General features: G+C 38.6%; 1 protein-coding gene across 5 annotated transcripts in view; it reads right to left on the bottom strand.

Moving 5' to 3' along the window:
- Positions 1-13,553, bottom strand: part of elmo1 (engulfment and cell motility 1 (ced-12 homolog, C. elegans)) — a 339,660-nt gene that overhangs the window by 213,260 nt on the left and 112,847 nt on the right. For all 5 annotated transcript variants that reach the window (XM_069907380.1, XM_069907390.1, XM_069907389.1 and 2 more), the window contains 2 exons: positions 6,481-6,521; positions 4,248-4,320 (listed from right to left, as the gene is read on the bottom strand). In XM_069907380.1, the coding sequence (XP_069763481.1) occupies positions 4,248-4,320; positions 6,481-6,521 (114 nt within the window). The remainder of the gene's footprint in view (positions 1-4,247; positions 4,321-6,480; positions 6,522-13,553) is intronic.

Genomic DNA, 13,553 nt, shown 5'->3' with positions numbered 1-13,553 from the left:
GCCCCCATCTTCACCGAAGTTTTGTGTGTTACTTCAGATTACATTCCCTTCTACAATTTTAAACTCGTGTATTTTTTACCTGTTATTTTATTCTTATTTATTTGATTTTTTAAAAATCTTCCATAGTAATTTTTTTGCCATTTGCTTGAATTCCAGACACCATTAGTTTTAATGTATATGAAATACCAAAGAAGTGTTTCATTATAAGTTTTATGTTCTTTATTATTCTATAATTCAATTTTTTGATCCAAATAATTATTCTGTTGATCTTCTTCACAAACACAATTCTTTTTATCATCATCACTTGAAGAACCAACTTCACCACTTGATGGCAGCCTACTACAAGCTTAATCTTTATTGTTTAAATTACATGGAGGTTTTTCAGTAGGTTTACAAACAGCGCTGTAACAGCGTCGAGCTAGCCGCTACGTCAACTGTGCCGCCCCTAGATGTCGCATATTGTCCCCAGGGTCTTCATGGGAGTGTTATCAAATAAAATTTAACAAGAAAGAGAATATCGGGATATTGGTCTCATCATATCTCCTGCCAAATTTCTGGAAGAAGGGAAGAGCAAGAGGGGTTTCCAGAGGCAGATCCACAAGATTGTTGCCAAAGGCATGATTATGATTAGAGAGAGATATTAAAAGGAAACACTGATAGGGTTACCCAGAGATCTTTGAGCTAAACAAGGGCATTTAGGGAATTGAAAGCATGGAGGAGACTTTTGATGGATCAGAAGACTGTGCATCAGTGGTTCTCATCCTTTATCTTTCCACTCACATACCACTTTAAATAATCCTAATGCCATCGGTGCTCTGTGATTAGTAAAGGATAGCTTAAGATAGGATGTTGAGTGGGAAGGGAAGGTTGAGAACCACTGCTCTAAACCTAATTGTTACTGAAATATTTTGGTTGAGAAAAATTGTCATTGGCCCATTTCCTTTGGAGTTCTGAAACCGTGCACATAACAAGTCCATGAGGGACAATTAAAACTGTGGTATTCAACCTTTTTCTTCCCACCTTAAGCAATCCTTTACTAATCACAGAGCACCCATGGCATAGGGAATACTTACAGTGGTATGTGAGTGGGAAGACAAATGGTGTAAATCGCCATGCACTGAGCTGATGGGTAATCTCATTGGTTCATTTTCATGCTTGTCGAAATTAAGCAAGAAGTGAAACCAACTCAAGTCCATAGTTTACCTTTCTCATCATACAGGCATCAAACTCTTCTTGAAAATATGTGGCAACCTCTGGAATAGTGCAATTAAAGCTTAAGAGTAATAGACAGGTAAATGGAGATGAGACGACCTCATGATCTTGATGAAATGCGGAGCAGACTCAACAGGCTTGATAGCCTACGCCTCCAATCCCTCATGTTCATAAACAGTGGCATTTGGGTGTACATATACATTCGCGATTTTCCACCCTCCTGAGCAATCATATTTCTGGTTCTATCATCATGGGTGTGAATGGCCAACCCAATGTCCTGCAACTTTGCATTGCCCACACGTGGCAACTACTCTTTTGGGGCTCCTGTTGCCGATGAAAAGGGTTACGGCCCAAAGCGTTGACCGTTTATTGCCTGACATGGATGCTGTCTGACCCTCTGCAACATTGTCCCTTCAGCCACGGTCAGCACTAGCAATCAGAACCGGGTTTCGAATCCAGCACTGCCTGTAAGGAGTTTGTACTTTTTCCCCCGTGTCTGCGTGGGTTTTCCCCGGGGGCTCCGGTTTCCTCCCCCCATTCAAAACGTACCGGGGGTGTAGGTTAATTGGGCAGCACAGGCTCGTGGGCCAAAATGCCCTGTTACTGTGCTGCATTTCTAAATTGTAAAAAATATATTAATGCTGAATACACAGGAAGCAAGGGCAAAGGAATTGTGCCAGCCCACCTGCATCACCAAAATACCAGAGAAAGCTTTCAGACAGAGCAGCAAGGAAATGTCAACAAGATGCAGGAGGAGCATAATGTAGAACTGTTGCTTCAGGTCATGAAGGAAGCTGAAGAACATTGTGTTCTTAGAGAGAGCGTGACCTGTCATTATTACCATGTGAGTCAACACTAAACAGTACATTTAAATTTTCCTGTTCTCATTTCTTTGTTGTTCTCATTAATAAGTCATGTCTAGAGCCCTGTCAGTGCTGGTGGCAGCTGTGCTCAAAGACTGACCTTTTATTGTTTGTGCACTACAAATGGTACAGAAGAGTGCAAGACTGTTCCTCCTCCACTTACCCCATGCCGGTTGGCCCTGTTTGTACCATATCCACCACATGCCAGAATCGGCGTTGTGTCCTGACAAACAGTAATCCCAGCGTTTGCAGACTTTCATGTTTCACTCCTTACAAACACATACATCAATCTTTGCTCCATCTCAGAGGTTCACAGCACAAAAAAGGCCCTTTGGCCCAACATATCCATGCTGACCAACGTGCTCCCATGTGTCTGCATTCATCCCATATTTGTCTAAATCAGTGGTTTTAAAACATTTTTCTTCCCCATCTCATCGTACCACTCTAAGTATTCCCTATGTCATCGGGGCTCTGTGATTAGTAAGGGGTTGCTTAAGGTGGGATGTGGGTGGGAAGGGAAGGTTGAGAATCACTGCTCTAAACCCAATTGTTACTGAAATATTTTACTTGAGAACAATTGTCAATGGCCCATTTCCTTTGGAGTTATGAAACCGTGCACATAATGAGTCAATGAGGTATGATTAAAACAGTGGTTTTCAAACTTTTTCTTCCCACCCACATCCCACCTTAAGCAATCCCTTATTAATCACAGAGCACTGACTGCATAGGGATTATTTAAAGTGGTATGTGAGTGGAAAGAAAAAAGTTGAGAACCACTGGACTAAACCAACCATTCTCAGCCTCTGCTCAAAGGCCCCCTTCCCCCGTGAAGAGGTCAAGTTTTGGTTTTTTCCGTACTTCTCTCCTACCGACTACATAAGATTTTAAAAAAATATTTACTCTATGAGAGGAGAAAAGAAAACATGGCTTTAACTTCAATGTGTGGTGATCCGCAGGGTAACATAGGGCCTCTTTCCTATCCAGCAAACTGTTCTTTTTTTAATATAATTTTTTATTTAATACTTCACTGTGAACCACTTCAATAACAATATATACAAACATTCATCATTAAAATATACACAGTGACATTTTTCCCCCCACCCTCCCCACCCCTATAACATAAAACAAGAAGGAAGAAAAATAAATAAACAATAAAAGAACATAAAAGAAAAATAAATCGTGTCATTCTAAATTCCATATTTAAGTATCTTTGTACTTGTAGCTTATCATTTTAAGAGGTGGAGGTCTGAAATCGGTGGTTTCTAGAATACTCTGTATGATTCCCAAATTTGTTCAAATAGACAAGATTGAAAAAAGATTTATTACGATTACGCTCGCAGCAGCAAAAAAATGCATCATGATAACTTGGAAAACGGAGGCAGCCTTAAAAATACATGTACACAATTCTTTATCCGGACACCTAAAAACCGAAAAGCTCCAAAATCCGGCAACTGGGGAGAGAGATGGCAGCATGAGCTGGGTGGACGAGAGACGTTCAGCGCGAGTCGGGCAGGCGAGGAGGGGAGACTGGCAGCGCAAGTCGGGCAGGCGGGGGTGGGAGACCGGCAGGGCGAGTCGGGCAGGCGAGGTCAAGGGGGAGATGGCAGCGCGACTGGAAGGGGGTGGGGGTGGATACGGCAGCACAATTCGGGTGGGCTTAAATCTGGCTTTCTGAAATCAGGAAAAATCCGAAATTCAGAACACACTGTCCCCCAAGGGTTCCAAATAAAGGATTGTGTACCGTCCAACAATGGTACATAGAAATGAACAAGTGTATTCCATCAGAAAAAATTACCTACAATCTGAAAGACAAATATGCTTTATTTGAATAGCAAACCGTTCTAAATGCATTTTTTAAAGTTACAATTGTACCCACTCTCCCACTTCGTTCCATGTACCCACCACTCTCTTTTGTGAAAAAGGTGCCCTCGAGTTTTTCTCCACTCATCTAAAATCTATGCCTTCTAATTGTAGATCCCATTCCCTCTTACATGTTGCCTGTTGTGCCCCCATACCCACTGCACGCACTGCTTTGTGGCTCTAAACAGTTTGGTACTGCAAATGACATTCCACCTCCTTTCAACTCCGCCTATCTGTTCTTCCAGTATAAAAACATCCTTTGATAGTGATCCACAGAGACACAGAGGGACCATTTTAAGTGTGTAGACTTGCCTTCTCAGTGATGTAGAAGTTGGTGCTGTCCGCATACTGTAGAGCATAGTTTTCAGGGGTTGGTAGAGACCAGCTTAATTTAAAAAAAAGAGAGAAAAGTCAATTTCCAGAAATGTTGCAGGAGCAGGAAAATCAAACGAACATTACAATCACAGAGCATTTTCTCACTGGCATGACTTTACTTTCTTTGCATCACTCTGCTAGGCCACCAACATCACCATCTGCACGTACAATGGCCACGTCACCCTTTCCTAAAGAAGTCCATGACAACCCTCACGGAGGTAACCAAAGAGTCATCTGGGTCAAAGTCATAGAGCACAGTACAGTCCATCATTTCAGCATGGGTGAATTGGGCAGAAGGGCCTATTCCATGCTGTATGACCACTTCCATGCCCACCATTAAATGCCTAGCTACACTAATCCCATTTACCAAGCGGTGCCTTCCATTCAAATGCACAAGCCAGGAGCAGTGTAATCACTGGGCTAACCCTCCTCAGTATGCAGCCTCATGGTCACCAGGAATAGGACCAGAACTTATTTTCTTCCCCTTGTCCCTTCCTTGGAGCTAGCTGCTTTAAACCGGCCAATCTCCTCGAAAAGATCACTATCTCAGTAGAGACGGGTAATGGAAGCCAGGGCCTCCTGAGGCTATGGAGGTTCAGCATGGCCGAGCAGATCTGGCCATTATCACTGTTTTTGAGAGATTTTTGTTCATCAGTTATCACCTTACAAAATGACAAAACTTCAAAGGCATTGAAGGGAAGTGAAAGGAATCATGGATGATCAAACATTTTCTTCACCTCACTTACTGAGATACTCAGAATCCTGCACCTATGGGGATCGGTAGATACTGGATAAGTGAATTTTCCGGTTGCTTGAGATTGCGTATTGCATGATTGGCAGACTAATGCCAATTTTAAACACCTGCATTTTTTACCTTTTAATTTTCCACAATTTCTTTTTGCCAATTGCTTGAATTCTGGATAACAGGGTTTTACTCTTTCCCTAGTAGGATATTGTTTCAATATTTGAAGATAAATAAGAAATCTGCTGATGCTGGGGTCGCTTCAGTCCACAATGGCAGCAAAGTCCGCCGTTGTTTCCAGCCTGAAGTCTGCGTCTGTCTCTCTCAAGTCCATGCAATAGTTTGAATGCATTATCCAGCTCTCTCGCTGGATCTCTGTCCATAAAGTACAAATCAATGCTTTGTAATTTGCAACTAAACTGTCCCAATTTTGTTGATCTAATTTGTCAGTTTGTCTGCCTCACTAAAACAAAGATCATCTCAATCTATGAGTTAGTTCAAAGGCTCTTTACAGAACCAAAGTCTCTTACAGAGCGCCTTCCCTTAATTTAAAAGCTCGTCAAATGACCCAAAATAAAATCACAGTTCTTGAGAAACTCGGCTGGTCAAACAGTGTACTTTATATAGCAAAGATACATAACCAACGTTTTGGGCTTGAGCCCTTCATCAAGGTCTGAAAAGTAGCCTGTAAAGTGGCAGGAGACCAGCTCCCTATGCCACAGCCAAGCGATGCTCTTTCAGCTAAGAAATGCACAAGGACTAGAGAAAATCATAGGTAAACGATTCCTGCCGGACCTGGAGCTGTTCCCATTGGGAAACATGATGAACCTAAGGTTTACAATGAAGCTGTCCAAATTTCAAATCCAATTAGTGCTCATCGCATTGGCGGTGGCCAGGAAGAGCATTGCGGCGACCTCGAAGTCTAGTCTTGGTATTGAGTGATGGAACACAGAAAAGCAGAGCTGCATTCCCCTGGAGAAAGCAACTTATAATTTGAGAAACAAATACAACATTTTATGAAGGATCCGGAGCTGTAAGTGTGCCACATAGACACATGGTCATGACTGATTCCCCCATTCCCTGCCATGGCGTCTTCTCCCTCGCACTAATCAAGGAAAGTCAGGAATGTATATCGGCCGCCCACCAAGCAGCAACAATCCCTGCTTTTTAATTATTATTTATTATCCTTGTTGAAGTTTTCTGTTGTTGGCCAAAGCCTGAATGAGCTGTGGCGGGGGGTGGAAACTGGAAAAGACACGATCTTGTTCATGTAGTTAATAGTGAGAATAGAGTGTATGTAAATTTGAATAGGAGCTGCCAGGCTGGCACTAACAATGTATATGGCTGTACAAGTTTGTGTGAAAATATAAATAAAATATATTAAAAAGAGGATGCGCAAGGACTCGCAGATAGCGACAATTCACTTACCCATCACAAACCTCTCGTATGATCGACGCCAGGGGCTTTTTCTGCAATGAGGAGGGGGGAATAAAAATCAGTGTTTAATTTTAAAAGCATATGTCAGAAGTAGTGCGTCCACATTACTGTACATACCAACCTCACCTTTAGCAAATTATTTCTGGCAACACCTCAGGGTTTGACATCAATTCAATGCCTTCCATTGCTTGTTTGTCCAGTTTCACTGCCAGAGCTGCAGTCTTGTTCAGCAGGCAAACAAGAGAATTTATACCTGGCACCCTAGCCGTGGACACATCACATCTCACCATCCTGGAATTTGGCTCCTGACATGGTCCAGCAAGATTTGGGGGGGGGCTGAGTCCAAGTCAGCACAAAATTAGAGATGCAAGAGACTGCAGGCGCTGGAATCTGGAGCAAAAACAAAGTGCTGGAGAAACTCAATGGAGATGGGTGAATAAGTTGATGTTTCAGGTGGAGACCCTGCCTCCGCTCTGTAAAACTCTGGTGAGACCACACTTGGAATGTTGTGTTCAGTTCTGGTCATCTCGTTACAGGAAGGATGTGGCACCTTTGAAGAAGGTGCAGAGGAGATTTACCACGATGTGGCCCGGATTGGAGACCATGTCTTATGAAGCAAAGGACTTTTATCTCTGGAGCGAAGAAGGATGAGAGGAGACATAATAGAGGTCTGCAAGATTATGAGAGGCGTGGATCGGATGGACAGCCAGCACCTTTTTCCTGAAACTAGCAAACAAAAGAGGAAATCTGTACAAGTTTTTTTTTTAAATTTTTTATTTTTCACACCATAAATCACATTAACCATGATACACACTTTTTCCTTTTCACACATATACAGTGCCATTTTCTCCCGCCCCCACTCCCATCCCACCCTCCCTACCTCCCCCCTCCCGTCCATTTAAGGTATAAAATCTAGGATACATTAAACCAGTCAGACAATGTTGTCATTCAATAAAATTACACCAGAAATTCCACTGAGTCCATTCTTTTCATTTCCTTTTCCTTCCATTAACTTTAGGTAGTGATTGTCCATGGTAGGTTTTCGCTGTTGTGTTTAATGTAAGGCTCCCATATTTGTTTGAATGATTCAATATTATTTCTTAAACTATATGTTATTTTTTCTAATGGAATACATTTATTCATTTCTATATACCATTGTTCTATTTTCAAATTATCTTCCAATTTCCAGGTTGACATAATACATTTTTTGGCTACGGCTAGAGCTATCTTAACAAATCTTTTTTGTGCATCCTCCAAATCAATTCCAAATTCTTTGTTTTTTATGTTACTTAGGAGGAAGATCTCTGGATTCTTTGGTATATTGTTTTCTGTTATTTTATTTAATATCTGATTTAGATCTTCCCAAAATTTTTCTACTTTCTCACATGTCCAGATTGCATGAATTGTTGTTCCCATTTCTTTTTTACATCAAAAACATCTATCAGATACTGTTGGGTCCCATTTATTTAACTTTTGAGGTGTAATGTATAGCCTGTGTATCCAGTTATATTGCATCATACGTAACCTCGTATTTATTGTATTTCTCATCGTTCCAGAGCATAACTTGTCCCATGTTTCCTTTTTTATCTTTATATTTAAATCTTGTTCCCATTTTTGTTTAGTTTTACCATTTGTTTCCTCATTCTCCTTTTCTTGCAGTTTAATATACATATTTGTTATAAATCTTTTGATTATCATTGTATCTGTAATCACATATTCAAAGTTACTTCCCTCTGGCAAACTCAAACTGCTTCCTAATTTATCCTTCAAGTAGGATCTCAATTGGTAATATGCCAGCGCTGTATCTTGAGTTATATTGTATTTATCTTTAATTTGTTCAAAGGATAAGAATCTATTTCCTGAAAAACAATTTTCTATTCTTTTAATCCCTTTTTTCTCCCATTCTCTAAAGGAAAGGTTATCTATTGTAAAAGGGAGTAACTTGTTTTGCGTCAATATTAGTTTTGGTAATTGATAATTTGTTTTATTTCTTTCTACATGAATCTTCTTCCAAATATTGAGTAGATGATGTAATACTGGAGAACTTCTATGTTGTACCAATTTTTCATCCCATTTATATAATATGTGTTCAGGTATCTTTTCCCCTATTTTATCTAATTCTAATCTAGTCCAATCTGGCTTTTCCCTTGTTTGATAAAAATCTGATAGGTATCTTAATTGTGCGGCTCTATAATAATTTTTAAAGTTTGGCAGTTGTAAGCCTCCTTGTTTATACCATTCTGTTAATTTATCTAGTGCTATCCTCGGTTTCCCCCCTTTCCATAAAAATTTCCTTATTATTTTCTTTAACTCCTTGAAGAATTTCTCTGTCAGTTATATTGGCAATGCCTGAAATAGGTATAATATCCTTGGAAAAATGTTCATTTTAATACAGTTTATCCTTCCTATTAGTGTTAGTGGTAAATCTTTCCAATGCTCTAAATTGTCCTGTAATTTATTCATTAGTGGATAATAATTGAGTTTATATAGTTGGCCGAGATTTTTGTTTATTTGTACACCTAGGTATCTTATTGATTGCATTTGCCATCTAAATGGTGATTCCTTCTTAAATTTTGAGAAATCCGCATTATTCGTAGGCATTGCTTCACTTTTATTTACATTGATCTTGTAACCCGACACTTCTCCATATTCCTTCAATTTCTTATATAATTCTTTTATTGATAGTTCTGGTTCTGTTAAGTATACTATAACATCATCCGCAAATAAACTGATTTTATATTCCTTGTCTTTTATTTTTATCCCTTTTATATTATTTTCTGTTCTTATCAATTCTGCTAGTGGTTCTATAGCTAACGCAAACAATAAAGGTGATAGTGGGCATCCCTGCCGTGTTGACCTGCTTAAGTTAAATTGCTTTGATACATGTCCATTTACTGTCACTTTCGCTAATGGTCCCTTATATAATGCTTTAATCCAATTAATACTTCTCCGGTAAACTGAATTTTTGCAATACTTTGAACAAATAATTCCATTCTACTCTGTCAAAGGCCTTCTCTGCGTCTAAAGCAACTGCTACTGTTGGTGCTTTATTCCCTTCTACTGCATGAATTAAGTTAATAAATTTACAAATATTGTCTGTTGTGCGTCTTTTTTTGATAAATCCAGTTGGGTCTAGATTTACCATTTTCGGTACATACTCTGCTAATCTGTTTTCTAATAGTTTAGCTATTATCTTATAATCTGTGTTAAGTAAAGATATTGGTCTATATGACGCTGGTGTGAGTGGATCTTTCCCTTGCTTTAGTATTACTGTAATTATTGCTGTTTTACATGAATCTGGTAAGCTTTGTGTTTTATCAATCTGGTTGATTACTTCCAGGAGGGGCGGAATTAATAAGTCTTTAAATGTTTTATAGAATTCTATTGGGAATCCATCCTCTCCTGGTGTCTTATTATTTGGTAATTTTTTTTATTATCTCTTGTATTTCTACTATTCCAAATGGCTCTGTTAATTTATTTTGTTCCTCTATTTGTAGTTTTGGTAGTTCAATTTTAGTTAGAAATTCATCTATTTTCCCTTCTTTCCCTTCGTTTTCAGTTCGGTATAATTGTTCATAGAATTCTCTAAAGTTTTCCTTGATCTCCTTTGGATTATATGTGATTTGTTTGTCTTTTTTCCTTGATGCCAATACCATTTTCTTAGCTTGTTCTGTCTTAAGCTGCCATGCTAGGATTTTGTGCGTTTTTTCACCTAGTTCATAATATTTCTGTTTTGTCTTCATTATATTCTTCTCCACCTTATATGTTTGTAGTGTTTCATATTTTATTTTTTTATCCACCAATTCTCTTCTTTTAGTTGTATCTTCCTTCATTGCTAATTCTTTTTCTATATTTACTATTTCCTTTTCCAACTGCTCTGTTTCCTGATTATAGTCCTTCTTCATCTTGGTTACATAATTTATTATTTGCCCTCTAATGAATGCTTTCATTGCATCCCATAGTATAAACTTATCTTTCACTGATTTTGTATTTATTTCAAAATACATTTTAATTTGTTTTTCAATAAATTCTCTAAAATCCTGCCTTTTAAGTAACATGGGGTTTAATCTCCATCTATACATTCTTGGAGGGATGTCCTCTAACTTTACTGTCAATATTAAGGGTGAATGGTCCGATAGTATTCTAGCTTTATATTCTGTTTTTCTTACTCTATCTTGCATATGAGCTGATAACAAAAATAGGTCTATTCTTGAGTATGTTTTATGTCTAGCCGAGTAATATGAATATTCCTTTTCCTTTGGGTGTTGTTTCCTCCATATATCCAAAAGTTGCATTTCTTCCATCGATTTAATTATAAATTTGGTTACTTTGTTCTTTCTGTTAATTTTTTTCCCAGTTTTGTCCATATTTGAATCCAAATTCAGGTTGAAATCCCCTCCTATTAATATGTTCCCTTGCGTATCTGCTATCTTCAAAAAGATATCTTGCATAAACTTTTGATCTTCTTCGTTAGGTGAATATACATTGAGTAGATTCCAAAACTCCGAATATATCTGACATTTTATCATTACATATCTCCCTGCTGGATCTATTATTTCCTCTTCTATTTTGAATGGCACATTTTTACTAATTAATATAGCTACTCCTCTTGCTTTTGAATTATACGATGCTGCTGTTACGTGTCCTACCCAATTTCTCTTTAATTTCTTGTGCTCCAATTCAGTTAAATGTGTTTCTTGCACAAATGCTATATCAATTTTTTCTTTTTTCAGTAAATTTAGCAGTTTCTTCCTTTTAATTTGGTTATGTATTCCATTAATATTTAAAGTCATATAGTTCAACGTAGCCATTTTATACTTTGTTTATCTTCCCTTTCCGTTTCTCCATCATTACCTTTCCTTCTTATCCATTTCTGTTTTCTTGTTTTGAACCCTTTATAAGACAACATTCCTAAAACATCAAACATTTTCCTTATTCTCCTATTTAAAACTTCTTTAGCCCCAATCTCCCCTTCCCCTCCTGAGTTGTCCTTTATCCCTTGTCGGACAACCACACCTCCCCTCTCCATTTGGATTTGCGAATTCACTCGCAAGCGTCAGCTGATTTTGCAGTGACCGTAACTCCTCCCCACCCAGCCCCCCCCCAGAAAAGATTTCACTTTTCATATGTAACAAAGGTCACTCTTTTAATTCCCTCCTTATTCCCTCTATTCCATTTCCTTCCCTTATTAATTTTTGTCTATACTATCTATATTTTCCTCTAAATATGGATACATTCATGTATGCACATTATACATATACACACATATACCTCTTTACCCACATATATATAAATCGTGGTCATTTTTACTCTTATTACATGTCTTCATCTCTCTGTTTGTTTTGTAGTTGTTCTGCAAATTTCCTTGCTTCCTCTGGATCCGAGAATAGTTTTTTTCCATAAGATCGTTTTCGATGTATTGAACTCCTTCCTCTTCTTCAGGAGTTCAAAACTTATGTGTCTTTTTAGTTCGCAGTCTTTTGTACTCTCGTTACACGTCTTCATCTCTCAGTCTATTTTGTAATTGTTCTGCAAATTTTCGTGCTTCCTCTGTATCCGAGAATAGTCTGTTTTGCTGTCCTGGAATAAATATTTTCAATACCGCTGGATGCTTTAGTATAAATTTATACCCTTTCTTCCATTGCTGTATTGAACTCCTTTCTCTTCTTCAGGAGTTCAAAACTTATATCTGGATAAATGAAGATTTTTTGCCCTTTGTACTCCAGTGGCTTGTTGCCCTCTCTTACTTTTTCCATTGTTTTCTCCAGTACCTTTTCTCTTGTAGTATATCTTAGGAATTTTACTAAAATAGATCTTGGCTTTTGTTGTGGTTGTGGTTTAAAGGCCACTGCTCTATGTGCCCTTTCTATTTCCATTTCTTGCTGTAGTTCTGGACATCCTAGGATCCTAGGGATCCAATCTTTTATAAACTCTCTCATATTCTTGCCTTCTTCATCTTCCTTAAGGCCCACTATCTTTATGTTATTTCTTCTGTTATAATTTTCCATTATATCTATTTTCTGAGCTAACAGTTCTTGTGTCTCTTTAACTTTTTTATTAGATTCCTCTAATTTCTTTTTTAAGTCCTCTACCTCCATTTCTACTGCTGCTTCTCGTTCTTCCACCTTGTCCATTCTTTTTCCCATTTCTGATAAGGTCATATCTATTTTATTCATTTTCTCTTCTGTATTGTTTATTCTTCTTCTTAAATCATTAAATTCTTGCGCTTGCCATTCTTTAAATGACTCCATGTATTCTTTAATAAGAGAAAGTATATCCTTTGTCTTGCCTTTCCCTTCTTCTTCTATTTCACTGTACTCTTCCTCTTCTTCTTCCTCTGGGTTGGCCATCTGTTGTTTCTTTGTTGTCCTTTTCTTCTCTTCTTTCTTGTTTTCGTTGTCTTCTATATTCTCCTCTTGCTGCAGCTGTTCTGCAGCTGTCATTGCCGGCTGTGGAAATCGACTCCCCAGCTGGTCACCCCTCCCGTCGGTGTGTTTTTTTGCATGCGCGGTTGCGCACTTTTACTCGGCTCAGCGAGCCATTTTTGTAGTCCACTTTCTACCGACCTGAGGGAGCGGTTTCTCTCTCCACCGCGGGCCTCTTCGAACAGGTAAGGCCTTCTCCTTCTTCTTCTGTTGTCTTCTCTTCCTCTCTTCTTACCGTTGGTTTCGATTTTTCTTTTTTCGTCGCCATCTTCTTTCCACCTTTATACTCACTTTACTTTAATTTTTATTTTTGTGCCTTTGTGTTTTCCTTTGTTTTTTCCGACTTTTCTGGAGAGGGCTGGAGTTCACCGTCCGGCCACTACTCCATCACGTGACTCCTCCAAATCTGTACAAGTTGAGGGGAGGAAAGTTTAGCGGAGACAGGGATTGTTTGTTTGATAGAGTGTGGGTGTCTGGGATGCATTCCCAGGGGTGGTGGTGGAAGCTGGTACCATAGAGACATTTAAAAGATTCTTAGACAGGCACATGGAAGCAAGAAAAATAGAGGGTTATGGGTGTGAGGTAAGGAAGGTTTTGAATGTTGAGTAGGTTTATATAGGTGGGAACAACATCATGGAC

The sequence above is a fragment of the Narcine bancroftii genome, chromosome 1 (genome assembly GCF_036971445.1).
Source record: "Narcine bancroftii isolate sNarBan1 chromosome 1, sNarBan1.hap1, whole genome shotgun sequence".
In the NCBI taxonomy this organism is placed as follows: domain Eukaryota; kingdom Metazoa; phylum Chordata; class Chondrichthyes; order Torpediniformes; family Narcinidae; genus Narcine; species Narcine bancroftii.
Note: the sequence above shows the minus strand (reverse complement) of the source record. Positions and strands in the feature narration are given on the sequence as shown.